Genomic DNA, 17475 nt, shown 5'->3' with positions numbered 1-17475 from the left:
AGTGGGGGGCTAATGCCCTCCCAGGGGGGAGCCGGGCCCGGCAGCACGGCCCGGAGTCCTGCCCCCCGGGACAGAGACCAGCAGCAGGAGACGTAACAAAGAGTTTAATGGGGTGAAAATATGGTGGCTGGACGGGGGCAGGACCCCAGCCCCCCAAGGGGGACCTGTATGACCTTGGGGGGCCTCACAGCCCACCCCCCCAAGGAATCCAAGGGCCCCCCCTCAGTCCCTAAGCCCTTCCCTGCGCCAGGGGCCTGGGGGTGTTCAGTTGGGGGTCCCTGGCTTGTCCCAGCCCAGGGTGCCCCATCCATGTCCCTGACCCCGTTTCCTTCACGGGGAGCTCCACGCCCACATAAAAACCAGCCCCCCAAACTGGCACAGTTCCGCCCGCCCTGAGCCCAGCCAGTGGGGGGCAGCGAGAGTCTCTGCATGGCCGGCGGTGCCCGGCCCCAGCGCCGGGGGTGTGTGTGGGTCTCAGATGAGGACACTGGAGACGGGCACTTTGGTGGATCGGCCGCGCTTTGGCACCACAATACGCTCCTCCGGCTCGGTCTCCTCCGGCAGCAGGCCTGGCGGAGGGAGGGGGGAGAGTCAGGGGGGCTGACATGGTGGGCAGTGGGGCAGGGCTCGATGTGGGGGGCACCAGGGCTGCAGCTTGGGCACAGAGCTGCAGGTGCCATTGGGGATGGGGGGGGGGGAATCTTGATTACCAAGATTTCGGGGCAGTGGGGGGCACTGTGGGGCTGTACGTATCCTGGGCACTGAGCTCAGCGGCAGCGTGGGGGGCTGGGGGTGCAGCAGGAGGTGACGGGGTTAGAGGGAAGCGGGAGGCGATGGGGTTAGGAGGCTGCGGGGCGCTGGGGGGGGATGTACCCTGGCTGCTCAATTCGGCGGCAGCGTGGGGGTGCGGGGGTGTAGCAGGAGGTGATGGGGTTAGGGGGCAGCGGGAGGTGACGGGGTTAGGGGTCTGGGGGTCGCTGGGAGTCAGGGGGACGTACCCTTGGCGCTGAGCTCGGCCCGCTTGCGGTCGCCCTGGATGAAGAGGGCAGGTGTGGGGAGCTCAGTGGGGAGCGGCAGGAGGCAACGGGGTTAGGGAGCAGCAGGAGGCTGGGGTGCGCTGGGCGGCGCTGGGGGTCGGCGGGACGTACCCTAGGCGCTGAGCTCCGCCCGCTTGCGGTCGCCCTGGATGAAGAGGGCGGGTGTGGGGGGCCAGGGGAAGCTGCGGCAGGTGACGGGATTAGGGGGCAGAGGGAGATGATGGGGTTAGGGGTCTGGGGGACACTGGAGGGCGCTGGGGGGACGTACCCTGGGTGCTGAGCTCCGCCCGCTTGCGGTCGCCCTGGATGAAGAGGGCGGGTGTGGGGGGCCAGGGGAAGCTGCGGCAGGTGACGGGATTAGGGGGCAGAGGGAGATGATGGGGTTAGGGGTCTGGGGGACACTGGAGGGCGCTGGGGGGACGTACCCTGGGTGCTGAGCTCGGCCCGCTTGCGGTCGCCCTGGATGAAGAGGGCAGGTGTGGGGGGCCGGGGGGGAGCTGCGGGAGGCAATGGGGTTAGGGGGCAGCGGGAGGCAATGGGGTTAGGGGGCGCTGGGGGTCGGGGGGACGTACCCTGGGTGCTGAGCTCCGCCCGCTTGCGGTCGCCCTGGATGAAGAGGGCGGTGGCGAGGAAGAAGCCGCCCCCCAGCACCCCGGCGAAGGCACTCAGCATTAGGGCATACTGCAGGCTGTGGAACTCCAGCAGGTAGGACGGGGGGCGGCCCCGCTGGATCCTGTCGCTGATCTGGGGGGCAGAGAGGGTGAGCGGAGCCGTCCCACAATCCCCAGCACCCCCCCGGCGCTGCGAGCTTCCCCCCAGCAGTGCCGCTGCCGCGCACTCACCACGCCGATCAGGTAGGGGCTGCCGGCGTCGCCCAGCAGGTGGGACATGACGATCTGGAAGGACTCGGCCGTGGAGCGGCGTGTGGGGACCACGACGTACTGCGGGCGAGAAGGGCGGGGTCAGCACAGGCTGGGGGGGCCCTGCCCCCCATCCACCCCGCTGTGTGTCCGTCTGCCCCTGCCCCCTCCCCCGCTCTGTGTCCGTCTGTCTGTCCCTGCCGCCCCAGGTCGCTCCCAGGGGCCAGCTAAGGGCCGGGGGGTGTCACTCCCAGGGGCCGGCTAGGGGCTGGGCAGGTGGGGGGGGGGTGTTGCTCCCAGGGGCTGGCTAAGGGCCGGGGTTCGGGGGTGTCGCTCCCAGGGGCCAGCACGGAGGGGGGGTGCCACTCCCAGGGGCCGGCTAAGGGCCAGGGTGAAGATCACTCCCAGGGGCCGGCTAAGGGCCGGGGTGAAGATCACTCCCAGGGGCCGGGGCAGCGCTGGCCCTGTGGCTCCGGACACGCGGCCGCAGGACGGACTCACCAGCAGGATGTCCGCCACAATGGCCCAGTTGAGGGACAGCAGCGTCTCCCCAATGAAGATAAACACCTGCAGGGGGAGGGAGCCGGTTACTGAGGCTAAGGACCCCCCCTGCCCCTCCCTGAGTCCTCCCTCCCCGGCCAACGCTGGGCACCAGGCACACGAGTGTGTGGGGTGTCCACCCCCCAGCCCTGCTCCCCCCAGCCCCGGCCACCCCCCGGCCCTGCTCCCCCCAGCCCCGGCCACCCCGCGGCCCCAGGCACCCCCCCAGCCCTGGGTAAATCTGGGTGCTGGAGATAGGTGACCGGCTGAGCAGTTTTTGGTTAAAGTCTGCAGCTTTGGGGGTGTGGACCAGACCTGGGTCTATGCTGCAGCAGGCTAGCATGTCTGGCTCAACAAGACAGGGTTCTGGAGTCCCGGGCACCCCCTGGCCCCGGGCACCCCCGGCTCCAGGCACCCCTCAGCCCTGCTCCCCTCAGCCCTGCTCTCCCTGGCCCCTCCGGGACTCACATAGGTGGCAACGCTGCTGGCCTGGGCCCCCCCGAGCCCCCGTCCCCTCGCTCCAGACACCCCCAGCCCCCCTCCCGGGACTCACGTAGGTGGCAACGCTGCTGGCCTGGGCCCCCCCGAGCCCCTGTCCCCCTGGCTCCAGGCACCCCCAGCCCCCGCCCCCCTCCCCCAGGACTCACGTAGGTTGCGACGCTGCTGCCCTGGCCCCCCCCAGCCCCTCCCCCCCGGCTCCAGGCACCCCCAGCCCCCGCCCCCCGCCCCAGGACTCACGTAGGTTGCGACGCTGCTGCCCTGGGCCCCCCCAGCCCCTCCCCCCCCGGCTCCAGGCACCCCCAGCCCCCGCCCCAGGACTCACGTAGGTGGCGACGCTGCTGCCCTGGGCACACACCAGGGCCAGGAAGAGGAAGGGCGCGGAGCCCAGCAGGCCGGCGGCGCAGACCAGGGGGTCAGCCCGGGGGTTGGTTCTGCGGAGGCGCTTGGAGATCTCCACGCCGGACCCCACGCCCAGGAACCCCGTCACACAGGTGATGAGCCCGAAGATCAGGCTGTGAAGACAGGGGGGTCAGAGGTCACCAGGGAGAAAACGGCCCCCAATACCCGGGGGTCAGAGTTCAGGGGTCATTGCGGGAGAGAACGGCCCCAATTCCAGGGGGTCAGAGTTCAGAGGTTACTGGGGAGAGAACAGCCCTGCCACCAGGGGTCAGACTTTGGGGGTCACCAGGGAGGGAACGGCCCTGACACCAGGGGGTCAGAGTTCAAAGGTCATTGGGGGAGATAACGGCTCTGATACCAGGGTTCAGAGTTCAGGGGTCACAGGGGAGGGAACGGCCCCAGCATTGGGGGTCAGAGTTCAGGGGTCACTGTGGAGGGAACGACTGACACCAGGGGTCAGAGTTCAGGGGTTACTGGGGAGAGAACAGCCCCAACATTGGGGGTCAGAGTTCAGGGGTCACTGGGTGACTCCCTTTTCCAGAGTGGAGCTCAGGGCCGAGCCCCCCAGCGGCGCTCACCTCTGCTGGGAGCTGCAGGTGTCCCCGTCGGGGCAGGGCCGGCACTGCCCCGTGGCCAGGCAGGAGCGGTACAGAAACGCCGGGGCCCACAGCGCCAGCGACCCCGTCACGAACGCCACCGCCGTGAAGCCCAGCGACGACAGCACGAAGCTGCGGCTGCCGGGGGGGGGAGAGGTGAGAGCCCCCCCGAGCACCGATCCCATCCTGCTCCTCCCAGCCCCCCCACTGATCCCCAGCCCCGCCCCCACCCGCCCCGATCCCATCCTGCTCCCCTAGCCCTTCACTGACCCACAGTCCCACCCCTCCCAGCCCCCTGGCCCCGCCCCACTCCTCCCAGTCCCCTGCCAATCCCCAGCTCAGCCCCACTCCTCACAGCTGCACACTGACCCCAGTGCCTCTCACCCCTCCCCATCTCCACCCCTCCCAGCCCTATACCCTGCTCCTCCCAGCCCCACCTTCTCCTGACCCCTTCTTTGTCTGACACCCCCGCACTTTCTGCTCCTCCCATCCCTGGCCCCTGCCAAGCACCCACAGTTCTCTCATCACCGGCCCCGCTGCACCGCCCCACTCACTTGCGGCTCAGTGCCCGGACGTCGGCGGCCCAGGAGGTGTAGCGCAGGGGGGAGTCAGAATGACGCTCCACGGCCCCCCGCGGTGGCTCCCGCAGCACCGTGACCAGCAGCACCACAGCCACCACACCCAGCGCCGGTGTCACCTGGGGGGCAGAGAGGGTGACCCCGTGTCACCATGGGGGGATTTTCTTAATGTTTGGTATAAATATTGTGTGTGCCTCGGTTTCCCCTGTGCGTTGCAGCTGAATTTCAGACAGAGCTGCAGAACGATCCCTCCTTAGACAAGCTGAAGGGCCTTGCTGGCCGCAGCGCCGAGGAACCCTTAAGGGGGGGCTGCAGGGAAACATTCCCTTTGGGGGCTGGTGGAGAGGTTCAATGGGACCCTGAAGATGATGCTGAAGACTTTCCTGGACCAGCATCTGCAGGATGGGGACATGTATTTACCCCACGGGGTTCTCCCCTTTACAGCTGCTGTATGGGAGGGGAGTGAGGGGACCCCTGGCTTGGGGAGGGGAAGGCTCCCCCGAGGGAGAACCAGTGCTGGAGCGTGGACTGATTTTCTGGGAAAGGCTCGCTGAGCTCATGGGTCCGGCCAGGGAGAACCCAGCCAGGGCCCCAGGGAGGCAGAAGCTCTGGGACGACCGCTCAGCCTATGGCACCGGGGACCAGGTGAGGGGGTCTCATCCCGGTGAGGAAGAACAAACCACAAGCTGCCTGGGACGGGCCCTTCGAGGTCATCCAGCAGCCGAGTGAGGAGAACGATGTGGTGGAACTGCCCAGCCGGGCTCACAGCCACCGAGGGGACCAGGTCAACGTGATGGAGCCGAACTGGGACAGGGAGAAGCTGGTCCTGTCCGTGTGTGGCCAATGGGAGAAGGGGGAAGATCCCCTGGTGGGTCTCTTCCCTGAGCCAGGAGCCGGCCCCTTGCTGGAATCAGCTCCCCTCTCTGACCAGCCAACCCCTGTCCAGCAGGCAGAGATCAGAGTGGTGCCGCATGTGACAAAGTGGGAGGTTTCTTCTTGAGGTTTTGCATGAATACGGTGTGTGCCTCAGTTTCCCCGTGTGTTACACAAGACCGAGGTGGTGGGGCTGCCTCTGGCTGCCTGCCCAGAGAATGGCGGAAGCACTCCGTAACCTGGCAACGGTGCCTGCAGCAAGGTGGAGCTGGGGGAGGGGTGCAGACCAGGTGACCCTTTTGCCCGGGAAAGGGACAAAGGACATAGGAGGGGCAATGGGCGTGTCTGAGGCTGGGCTGGCTGGAGTCTGGGGGGGCAGGGTGTGAGGCCCTGCATCCCCCCACGATGGACTTTGCTGAATGTCCCTGATGTCTGTGCTAACAAGCCCTGTTGTATGCTGGGTTCCTGTCGACTAACCTGTCTGTGTCACACGCTGGCTGGGAGTCCCGGCTGGCTGCGGAGTGGGGGGGGGCCCTTTGAGGGGCATGTGAGGCTTCCCCAGGAGTCCAATCGCTGCGGGGAGCTCAAGGGGTGAACGGGGCTGAACGCTCCGAGGTCAGACCCAGGGAGGCCGAAGCCAAGCAGGCTTCTTGCGCTGGTGAGAGTGAGCGGAGTCATGCTGCCCCGGAGACCTGCCAGACTTCATTCAGAGCGGCCAGGAGACTGACTCGTGACCCCATGTTCCTACCCGCAGCTGTTCTCCAGCCAGCCGGGGCTCACTAACCTGGCTGGCCACGGCGTGGGGACAGGAGCCCACCCTCCCATCAGGTGCTCCCTGTTCAGAGTCACTGGGAACACAGCCCAGGGCCTGGAGAGAGAGGTCGGGGACATGCTGGCTTTGGGGGTGATCCAGCCGTCCTCCAGCCCCGGGTCCTCTCCTGTGGTGCTGGTCTCCAGGAAAGACGGGTCGATCCGAGACTGTGTGGACTATCGGAAGCTCAGTGCCATCACCAAGTCCGATGCCTGCCCCATGCCTAGGCCTGACGAGACCCTAGACAAGTGTGTGTGTGAGGGGGGGCGCATTACCTAACTACCATGGATCTTACCAAGGGCGACTGGCAGGTGCCTTTGGATCCAGAGGCCAGGGCGAAATCTGCTCCTATCACCCCCTGGGCTCTGTGAGCTCCTGGTCCTGCCTTTCGGCCTCAAGGGGATGCCGGTCACCTGTCAGCATCAGGGGATCAGTTACTGAGGGGGTGGAGAGTTTTGCCCTGGCATACATCATGGATAATATCTGTGTCGTTAGCCAGAGCTGGGAGGACCAGGTGTCCCAGGTGCAGAGGGGGCTGGGTCACCTCCAGGATGCAGGGCTGGCTGTAAAAGCTGGGACGTGCAAGGTGGGGATGGCCAAGGTGTCGTACCTGGGCCACAAGGTGGGGAGTGGCTGCCTCAAGCCAGAGCCGGCCAAGGTGGCAGCGATCAGAGACTGGCCGCTCCCCAGACTGAGAACCAGGTTAAGAAGTGATTATTCCCCTCTATTCGACATTGGTGAGATCTCATCTGGAGTACTGTGTCCAGTCTTGGGCCCCACACTACAAGAAGGATGTGGAAAAATTGGGAAGAGTCCAGCGGAGGGCAACAAAAATGATTAGGGGCTGGAACACATGACTTATGAGGAGAGGCTGAGAGAACTGGGATTGTTTAGTCTGCAGAAGAGAAGAGTGAGGGGGGATTTGATAGCTGCTTTCAACTACCTGAAGGGGGGTTCCAAAGAGGATGGATCTAGGCTGTTCTCAGTGGTGGCAGATGACAGAACAAGGAGTAATGGTCTCAAGTTGCACTGGGGGTGGTCTAGGTTGGATATTAGGAAACACTATTGCACTAGGAGGGTGGTGAAGCACTGGAATGGGTTACCTAGGGAGGTGGTGGAGTCTCCTTCCTTGGAGGTTTTTAAGGCCCGGCTTGACAAAGCCCTGGCTGGGATGATTTAGTTGGGGTTGGTCCTGCTTTGAGCAGGGGGTTGGACTAGATACCTCCTGAGGTCCCTTCCAACCCTGATAGTCAATGAAACGGGCCCAGGCCTTTACTGGGATGGGGGGCTCTACCGGAGGTTTGTGCCCCACTTTATCTCCCTGGCAGCTCCCAGCCCTGAGCTATGCGAGAAGGGGAAGCCAGACAAGCTGGTCTGGACCAGGCCGTACCGGAGGCTCTCTGGGCGCTGAAGGAAGCTCTGGTCAGGGGCCCAGTGCTGGGAAACCCAGACTCTGACAAGCCCTTTATGGCATTCACTGATGCCCCAGACGCAGAGCTGGGCACGGTGCTGAAGCTAAGTGGGAGAGACCCCCCATCGGGTACCGGAGCAGGACACTGCTGCCCCGGGAGCAGGGCTATTGGGCCACAGAGCAATGCCTGGCCCTGGGGTGGGCTCTTAAAACGCTGCAGCCGGATCTATTTGGGCGGCGCTTTGCAGTGTACCCGGACCACTCGCCTGCCACGGCTGCACCAGACGAGAGGGGCCAACGCCAAGCTCCTGAGGGGGAGCCTGATCCTGCAGGATTATGACAGGGACGTGGTCCATGTGAAGGGAAGTGACAACCTGATAGCGGACACATTGTCCCGGAGAGGGGGCCCTGAACTTCCCCAGGTCACTGGTCAGAGTGACCCCGCTCAGTTCAGTCTTGAAGGTGGGCGAGATCTGACAAAGTGGGGAATTTTCTTAATATTTTGTATGAATGTTCGCGGTGCCTCGGTTTCCCCTATGTATTGCACAATTCATTCTATGGTGGGGCAAGAGCGTTGGATTTTGCAGAGACTCCTGAAAGGGGTACAGGAGTCTGGAAAGGGGCACAGGAGAACCCCTGCCTAAGACCAGGTGTGACTGTCACCTAGCAGCTGCCTGGGCCCAGCCAATGATCAGACACTTTGTAACTTAGCAACTGATGGCGGGGGTGGGGGGGAACCTTGGGATGGAGAACAAAGGTCTGCCTGGGAAAGACGACAAAGGACAAGAAGGGGCAACTCTGGGTGTGACGGAGGGTCCTTGGTCTGGAGGGGAGAACCCGGGCTCGACGAAGTTGGACTTTGCTGACAGTTCCTGCTTTCTGTGCTGACAAGCTCTGTTCTACGCTGTGCTCCCGACAACAAACTGGGAATGTGACAAAGTGGGAATGTGACAAACTGGGAATGGTCTTCATGTTTTCTCTGAATACTGTGCGTGCCTCAGTTTCCCCTATGTGTTACTCAAGTGTCTGGTGGTGGGATGAGGGTGTGTGATCGTTGCAACGACCCCTAGCGGGCAGGCGTGACTGCGACTGGCTGCCTGGGACAGAGAACGGCCGACACTGTCACCTGGCAGGCGATGGCCGGGCCCATCCTCTGCAAGGACCAGCCAGAGGTGGGAGGTGTCGGTGCCGACCAGGTGACCTGCTGGCCTGGGAAAGAGACAAAAGGATGGAGGGGGGGAACAGGAGGTCTGGGGCCAGGCAGCTGGAACTGGGCAGGCTCCTGTTTGGGACTCGGAGGGGAGAGTCCAGGACTCAGGGTCCCCCAAAGATGGGCTTAGCTGGAAGTCCCTGATGTCTGTGCTAAGAAGCCCTGTTCTACGCTGGGTTCCCGAGGGCTGATAACCTGTCTGTGTCACACGCTGGCTGGCAGTCCCGGCTGGTGGCGGGGGGGGGAGGAGGGGGGGCGAGGGGGAGTCCCGGCTGGCTGTGGAGTGGGGGAGCAGGGCCCCTCCGCCTGCCCCACGGCCCCGTCCAAGGGGACTCGTTGAGGGGAGCTCATGGGGTGAACGGGGGGCCGGATGCTCTGAGGTCAGACCCAGGACGCTCCCCCTACTGATAATGTTCCCCGAGGGGTGTCACAGGACAAGAGGGTCCTGTCAGCATGTCACTCAGGGGGGCTCCAGAGCCCCGAGCCAGCCCCCGTGACACCACGCCCCCGCCCAGCCCCCCCAGACTCACCCGCAGGGCCCAGTGCCAGTCATCAGCCAAGTCCTTCACCTTCGAGCCCACGATGTAGCCCAGCCCGCTGCAGGGGAGGGGGAGGTTAGAGCTGGGACTCGCACCCACACCCGCCCCTTACCCCCACTGCCCCAAAACCTGCCCCCTGCCCCAACACCCACGCCATACCCCCACTGCCCCCAACTCCAGGCTTCCACCCCCACCCTGGGCTCCCATCCCACCCCCACTGCTTCCACCGACTCCTCCGCACTGCCCGCTCTGACCCCAACACCCCTTACCCAGCCCCCTACCTGTCCCTCAACATCCCCAACCCCGCCCCCACTGACCTCAACACCCCACACACCTACCTCCTTACACTGACCCTCGCCTCCTGTGGGGGAGGGGAGGTGAGAACTGGGACTCCCACCCCCCTCCCCGGCCTGCCCTGTGCCCCCCAGCGCCCCTCACCTGCCGACGGGGATGGCGAAGTAGAAGAAGGCCAGCATGCGGCTGCGCTGGTCGCTAACGAACAGGTCGGCGATGATGGTGGGGGCGATGGTGGAGTAGCTGGCCTCCCCCACCCCCACCAGCCCCCGCGTCACCAGCAGCAGCCAGAACCGCTGTGGGGGGGGGGGGGGAAGAAGGAGAGACGGCTTAGAGACGGTGACGCACCCCAGCCTGCCGAGGGGTTGAGATGCCCAGGAATGGGGAGTTCACCCCCCAGCTCCCCACGGGTCCGGCCCGGCCACCCCACAACCATAAACTCCCCATCACGCTGAGGAACCTGGAGATGGGGGAACCCTGTCTGTAACGATTCACCCCGAGCGCCATGGGGAGCAGCCTGCGCCCCACACCCTGCATGCACAGCTCCCCCTACGCACAGCCCCCAGCCCCTCTGCACCGCTCCAGCTCTCACCCCCTCCACCCTGCACCCACAGCCCCCTGCCCAGCTCCAGCCCCTCACCTCCCTGTGCACATAGCTCCCCCCACGCACAGCCCCCAGTCCCTCACCCCCCTGCATGCACAGCTCCCCCCACGCACAGCCCCCAGCCCCTCTGCACCGCTCCAGCTCTCACCCCCTCCACCCTGCACCCACAGCCCCCTGCCCAGCTCCAGCCCCTCACCTCCCTGTGCACATAGCTCCCCCCACGCACAGCCCCCAGTCCCTCACCCCCCTGCATGCACAGCTCCCCCCACGCACAGCCCCCAGCCCCTCTGCACCGCTCCAGCTCTCACCCCCTCCACCCTGCACCCACAGCCCCCTGCCCAGCTCCAGCCCCTCACCCCCCTGTGCACACAGCTCCCCCCCACACACAGCCCCCAGTCCCTCACCCCCCTGCATGCACAGCTCCCCACACGCACAGCCCCCAGCCCCTCTGCACCGCTCCAGCTCTCACCCCCTCCACCCTGCACCTGCAATCACAGCCCCCTGCCCAGCTCCAGCCCCTCACCCCCCTGCATGCACAGCTCCCCCCACGCACAGCCCCCAGCCCCTCACCCCCCTGCATGCACAGCTCCCCACACGCACAGCCCCCAGCCCCTCTGCACTGCTCCAGCTCTCACCCCCTCCACCCCGCACCCGCCCTGCAATCACAGCCCCCTGCCCAGCTCCAGCCCCTCACCCCCCTGTGCACACAGCTCCCCCCACGCACAGCCCCCAGCCCCTCACCCCCCTGTGCGCACAGCTCCCAGCCCCTCTGCACCCCCTTAGTCCTAGGGGAATTCTGCACCAAAAAATTAAAAATTATGTGCACAATCTTTTGAAGTTCTGCAAATTTTATTTGTCAAAATAACACTACATAATCATGCCAGTTTCAATTATTTTGGTAATTTATTTCAAAATACCTGTCAGCAAGTACGTCTGAAACAAGACAGACGCACACAAAAATCCCCCCAGAAGCAGAGAGTTAAAGAAACCCCTCTGACAACCAGTTCCTGTTTCTCTGCCCCCTTCCCCCTCCCAGAGCCCAGCTGGGGGGGCAGACACCCACAACACCTCCCCGCAAAGCCCAACCGCAGGGTCCCCCGGCCCAGATACTGGTACCCCTTCTCCCGCAGAACCCAGCTGCAAGCCCCTCGGCCCAGGTACCCTCCCACCCAGAGCCCAGCCAGGGGGCCAGACACTCACAACACCTCCCTCCCCAGAGGCCAGCTGCAGGGCCCTCCTTGCTCAGATACCTGCACCCCCTCCCGAGCCCAGCCGTGCTCCCCCCCCCCCCCCCAGGCACCTGCCCTCCTCCTCCCAAGAACTCAGCCACAGGCCTCGACCCCCCTTGCCCAGACACTCACCCCCCTCCGCCCCAAAGCCCAGAGGGAGAAACAGCCTGATGTTCAGTCCCAGGTTTGCATGGAGTTTCCTGCACACCATGGTCTCCTTCCCCCAAGGCATGCTGGGAACTGCAGCTTCCAGGAGCCCTCCAGCTCCCTCCCCTTCCCCCCAGCAGTGTCCTCTATGTACGAGCTGGGCTCTGTGGGTCCAGCAGCCCCTAGTGGCGGCCTGAAGCCCTGCAGCCCATTTCTGTGGGGAAAGGAAATTCTGCGCACACGTTAATTTCTGCAAAATCGACTCCTGGGGGAATTCTCTGCTAGTTATCCCAGCATTACTGCGCATGCACATAATTAATAAGCCGTGCATATTTTAAATTTTTTATGCAGAAAAAAAGCTTCTACCGAAACGTTACTGCAGTTCCACCTTTGGCCCACCAGAGGGTGCTGTGGCACAAGAACAACAAGCTCCCAGCAGACAGTAACTTCTGCAGTTCCACCTTTGGCCCACCAGAGGGCGCTGTGGCGATAGAACACAGCAGCAGCTCCCGGCCAGCGAGGGAAGAGAAAGAGCCGGCCTTCTTTGCAGCAGGCCAGGCCAGGTCAGGAGACAGGGGCTATGGGGAGGGCAGACAGGGGCTCATAGGGGCTAGTGAGGGAGGACAGACTGGGGCAGAGGCTGAATGGAAGTGGAGGCACAGGGACACATGGTAATGGGGGAGCGGGTACAGGGACACATAGGGACAGGAGGTGGCTGAGTGGGGGCACACAGACACATGGAGCTGGGGAGGGAGTACAGGGACACATAGGGGCTGGGTGGTGGCTGAGTGGGGGTGGAGGGAAACGTGGACAGGGGGTGCAAGGACACATGGGCGTGGCAGGGACAGGGGCAGACGTGCCTGACTGAATGGGAGAGGCTAGGGGTCAGCCAGGGTCCGCATGGGGGAAGCTCCCTAACAATCCCCCCCACCAAAACCTGTTCCAGACTTTTCCCACCCACACCCAACAACCCTCCAAGTTCACACCCAGGCTCCTTCCCTCTCCCTCAGCTCCTCCGTTACCCCTGACTCCCCCCAGCCTTTGCCCTGCTTCTGAGGGGGCGGGAAATCCGGTTCCGTATGGTAGTTTACATGAATTATTACGGGGTTAATATGCCTAGTAAGGAATCTACTTGTCAAAAGAGATTTTCTGAATCTTTTTTGTTGTCTGTATTGTTTCAGACGTACTGGCTGACAGAATTTTAAAATAAATGACCAAAAATAATTGAAACTGGTGTGATTACATGGTGTTATTTTGACAAATACAATATGCAGAATTTTAAGCTATTGTGCACAGAATTTTAAATTTTTGGTGCAGAATTCCCCCAGGAGTAAAAATTCTGCATTGCGCAGTGGCACAGAATTCACCTAGGAGTACCCCCTGCACCGCTCCAGCCCCTCATCTCCACAACGCCCCCGGCCTGCGCGCACAGCTCCCCCCACGCACAGCCCACAGCGCCCCCCCCCCGCGCGCGCGGCCTGCCCGCCGGTACCTCCTTGGGGATGAAGCTGGAGCCCAGCGTGACGGCCGACCAGAAGGCGATGCCCAGGCAGAGCAGCCGCTTCCGGTGGTAGCGGTCGCCCAGGTACCCGAAGATCGGGGCCAGCACCATGTAGCTGCTGATGAACACTGCGGGGGTGGGGGGGGGGGGGTTAGAACTGGTGTACTGCGCGGGGCACAGCCCCTCCCCACCGGAGAGGACACTGCCCCAGCCCCCAGAGGGTGTCACCCCACACACCCGGTGCGTCCCTTCCCCCATCACTATGGGATCCCCTCCCTCCCTCCCCCTGCCCCCATACCTGTCTGGAGGAGCCCGGAGCTGCTGTCTCCAATGCGAAAGAACGACTCAATGTCGGGCAGGATGCCTGGGGAAAGGGGGGGTGGAGGGGTATTAAAAAGTGGGGAGAGCCCCCCATGGACCCTGCAACCCCCCACCTCTGCCAACCCCTAGCCCACCTCCCACGGCAGATCTCCACACCCCATGCAGTCCCCCCAACCTCTGCTGGCCCCAAACCCCCACTGCTCACACAACCCTCTCCATCATGCAGCCCCGACCCCCCACAGCTCCCACCCCGTCCCCCAATACCCCCCACAACCTTCCCACGCACACACTGGGCTGCCGCCGCCCCCCGCAGCCCTCACCAGCCACTGTGAAGCGGTCCATGTAGTTGAGCAGGTTGATGTAGCAGAGAACGGCGACGATCATCACCGAGCGGGGGTATGAGATCCCGGTGACGGCCTGCACCCCCACTTCCGGCTGCCCCCCACCCGCCCGCGACCCCCCCTCCGCCGCCTCCTCCTCCGTCTCGTCTGCCTGGCTCAGGAATGGGGCAGCGTCAGGGTGGGGGCCGTGCCGGGTCGCCATGGCCGGGAGTTGTGCAGCCGCCTCACGGGGAGCCCGGCTCCGGAGCGGGGCCTGTGGAGGGCAGAGAGAGGGAGGTTAGTTACCCCAGTACTACAGCTTCCCCTGCCAGTCACAACCTCCCATCCCCACATATCCCCAGCCCCACGACCTCCCATCCCCACATAACCCTGCCCATCACCTTCCCAACCCCCAATAGCCCCTCCCCATGATATCCCATCCCCACATAACCCTGCTCCTATTACCTTCCCAACCCCCAATAGCCCCGTCCCATGATATCCCATCCCCACATATCCCTACCCCCATGAACACCCATCCCAAGAGCCCCATCCCATGATCTCCCATCCAAGCAATAGCCATCCCCCCATGACCTCCCATCCCCCCAAGAGCCCAGCCCACCATAACCCCAACCCCGCAGCTCCCCCCGATCCCCTGTAACCCCAACCCCACAGCTCCCCCGCCCCCATAACCCCAACCCCACAGCTCCCCCCGCAGATCCCCCCACCCCCATAACCCCAAACTCGTAGCTCCCCCATCCCCCCCTCGTAACCCCACAGCTCCCCCCACCAATCCCTCCGCCCCATAGTTCTCCCTGCAGCTCCCCCCGCCCCACATAACCCCATAGCTCCCTCCATCCCCTGTAACCCCAACCCCACAGCTCCCCCTGCGGATCCCCCTGCCCCTATAACTCCACGGATCCCCCCGCCCCCATAACCCCAACCTCGCAGCTCCCATCCCCCCGCCCCCCGTAACTCCACAACTCGCCCCGCCGATCCCCCCGCCCCCATAGTTCTCCCTGCAGCTCCCCCCATCCCCTGTAACCCCAATCCCACAGCTCCCCCCACGGATCCCCCCGCCCCCATAACCCCAACTCCGCAGCTTCCCCATCCCCCCAAACCCCCGTAACTCCACAACTACCCCCACCGATCCCCCGCCCCCACAGTTCTCCCTGCAGCTCTCCCCGCCCCCCATAACCCCGCAGCTCCCCCCATCCCCTGTAACCCCAACCCCACAGCTCCCCCCGCCCCCATAACCCCAACTCTGCAGCTCCCCACAAACCCACGTAACCCCAACCCCACAGCTGCCCCCCACGGATCCCCCCACCCCTATAACCCCAACCCCGCGGATCCTGCCGCCCCCATAACCCCAACCTCGCAGCTCCCCCATCCCCCCGCCCCCTGTAACCCCACAGCTCCCCCCACCGATCCCCCCACCTCCATAGTTCTCCCTGCAGCTCCCCTACCCCCCATAACCCAATAGCTCCCCCCCATCCCCTGTAACCCCAACCCCACAGCTCCCCCCGCTGATCCCCCTGCCCCCATAACCCCAAACTCGCAGCTCCCCCATCCCCCCGCCCCTCGTAACCCCACAGCTCCCCCCACCAATCCCTCCGCCCCATAGTTCTCCCTGCAGCTCCCCCCCCATAGCTCCCCCCCTTCCCTGTAACCCCAACCCCACAGCTCCCCCCGCTGATCCCCCCGCCCCCATAACCCCACGGATCCCCCCGCCCCCATAACCCCAACCTCGCAGCTCCCCCATCCCCTCGCAACCCCACAGCTCCCCCCACCGATCCCCCCGCCCCCATAGTTCTCCCTGCGGATCCCCCCGTCCCCATAACCCCAACCCCACAGCTCCCCCCGCCATGACCCCATTACCGAGGCGGGGCACGCTGCTCCCTGCTTCGATCATGTGACCCCCCTGCGCGTCACCTGACCCATCGCGAGTCCCGCCCCTTCCGGGACGTCACCGCGTACCCCTAGCCACGGTAACCATGGTAACGGGGAACCCCCCGCGGCACCATGGTAACCAGCCGCGCCCCCCCCCCCCCGGCTGATTTCCAGCGGAGACAGAACCATGGCAACCACCAGGACAACCCCCCTCCCCCAGCAACCCCTGTCGCCGTCACCATGGCAACCACCGGGACCGGCTCCGTGCGCAGGCGCTGAGCCCAGGCCCCGGGGAGCTGCTGCCCGGCCAGGCGGGGGGCACTCGGGGGAGCCGGGCTCGGCTCGCCGGAAGCGGGAGCGGGGGCTGGGGGGAAGGAAGGGGGCGGGGTGGGGGGCTCAGCGGGGGGCGCTCTCCCCAGCGGTCAGGGCTGGCCCCAGGGGGGCGCTAGGGGGCGCTGTGGGGTGGGGGGCTCAGCGGGGGGTGCTCTCCCCAGCGGTCAGGGCTGGCCCCAGGGGGGCGCTAGGGGGTGCTGCGCTGTGGGGTGGGGGGCTCAGCGGGGGGCGCTCTCCCCAGCGGTCAGGGCTGGCCCCAGGGGGGCGCTAGGGGGTGCTGCGCTGTGGGGTGGGGGGCTCAGCGGGGGGCGCTCTCCCCAGCGGTCAGGGCTGGCCCCAGGGGGGCGCTAGGGGGCGCTGTGGGGCGGGGGCTCAGCGGGGGGCGCTCTCCCCAGCAGTCAGGGCTGGCCCCAGGGGGGCGCTAGGGGGCGCTGTGGGGTGGGGGGCTCAGCGGGGGGCGCTCTCCCCAGCGGTCAGGGCTGGCCCCAGGGGGGCGCTAGGGGGCGCTGTGGGGTGGGGGGCTCAGCGGGGGGTGCTCTCCCCAGCGGTCAGGGCTGGCCCCAGGGGGGCGCTAGGGGGTGCTGCGCTGTGGGGTGGGGGGCTCAGCGGGGGGCGCTCTCCCCAGCGGTCAGGGCTGGCCCCAGGGGGGCGCTAGGGGGTGCTGCGCTGTGGGGTGGGGGGCTCAGCGGGGGGCGCTCTCCCCAGCGGTCAGGGCTGGCCCCAGGGGGGCGCTAGGGGGCGCTGTGGGGCGGGGGCTCAGCGGGGGGCGCTCTCCCCAGCAGTCAGGGCTGGCCCCAGGGGGGCGCTAGGGGGCGCTGTGGGGTAGGGGGCGCTGTGGGGCGGGGGGCTCAGCGGGGGGCGCTCTCCCCAGCGGTCAGGGCTGGCCCCAGGGGGGCGCTAGGGGGTGCTGCGCTGTGGGGTGGGGGGCTCAGCGGGGGGCGCTCTCCCCAGCGGTCAGGGCTGGCCCCAGGGGGGCGCTAGGGGGTGCTGCGCTGTGGGGTGGGGGGCTCAGCGGGGGGCGCTCTCCCCAGCGGTCAGGGCTGGCCCCAGGGGGGCGCTAGGGGGTGCTGCGCTGTGGGGTGGGGGGCTCAGCGGGGGGCGCTCTCCCCAGCGGTCAGGGCTGGCCCCAGGGGGGCGCTAGGGGGTGCTGCGCTGTGGGGTGGGGGGCTCAGCGGGGGGTGCTCTCCCCAGCGGTCAGGGCTGACCCCAGGGGGGCGCTAGGGGGTGCTGCGCTGTGGGGTGGGGGGCTCAGCGGGGGGTGCTCTCCCCAGCGGTCAGGGCTGGCCCCAGGGGGGCGATAGGGGGCGCTGTGGGGTGGGGGGCTCAATGGGGGGCTCTCTCCCCAGCGGTCAGGGCTGGCCCCAGGGGGCGCTAGGGGGTGCTGCGCTGCGGGGTGGGGGGCTCAGTGGGGAGGCCAAGCACCGGGATAAGACGCTGCGTCGCCCGGCTGGTGGAGCGGCTGGATGCCCACCCTGCGGGCGCTG

At 65.9% G+C, this 17475-nt stretch overlaps 1 protein-coding gene across 1 annotated transcript; it reads right to left on the bottom strand.

Moving 5' to 3' along the window:
- Window positions 1–89: 89 nt before the first annotated feature.
- Window positions 90–15783, bottom strand: LOC101947292 (SPNS lysolipid transporter 1, lysophospholipid). The gene is made up of 13 exons (XM_065594112.1): window positions 15647–15783; window positions 13772–14045; window positions 13429–13494; window positions 13122–13258; window positions 9794–9945; window positions 9347–9413; window positions 4488–4630; window positions 3916–4071; window positions 3261–3450; window positions 2399–2464; window positions 1880–1978; window positions 1610–1781; window positions 90–569 (listed from the first exon to the last, which is right to left on the bottom strand). The coding sequence occupies exons 2-13, from the start codon at window positions 13992–13994 to the stop codon at window positions 475–477; spliced, it is 1566 nt and encodes a 521-aa protein (XP_065450184.1). The 5' UTR covers window positions 13995–14045; window positions 15647–15783; the 3' UTR covers window positions 90–474.
- Between the last annotated feature and the right edge of the window lie 1692 nt (window positions 15784–17475).

The sequence above is a fragment of the Chrysemys picta genome, chromosome 4 (genome assembly GCF_011386835.1).
Source record: "Chrysemys picta bellii isolate R12L10 chromosome 4, ASM1138683v2, whole genome shotgun sequence".
In the NCBI taxonomy this organism is placed as follows: domain Eukaryota; kingdom Metazoa; phylum Chordata; order Testudines; family Emydidae; genus Chrysemys; species Chrysemys picta.
Note: the sequence above shows the minus strand (reverse complement) of the source record. Positions and strands in the feature narration are given on the sequence as shown.

Excerpts from the sequence above, each read along its gene's own strand:
- LOC101947292 (XM_065594112.1), bottom strand. The coding sequence starts at position 13,994 with ATGGCGACCCGGCACGGCCCCCACCCTGACGCTGCCCCATTCCTGAGC. Across the intron at positions 4,631-9,346 it reads ACTGGCACTGGGCCCTGCGG|GTGACACCGGCGCTGGGTGT; the intron begins GTGAGTCTGGGG and ends TCTGCCCCCCAG. Across the intron at positions 1,979-2,398 it reads TTGTGGCGGACATCCTGCTG|TACGTCGTGGTCCCCACACG; the intron begins GTGAGTCCGTCC and ends TCTCGCCCGCAG.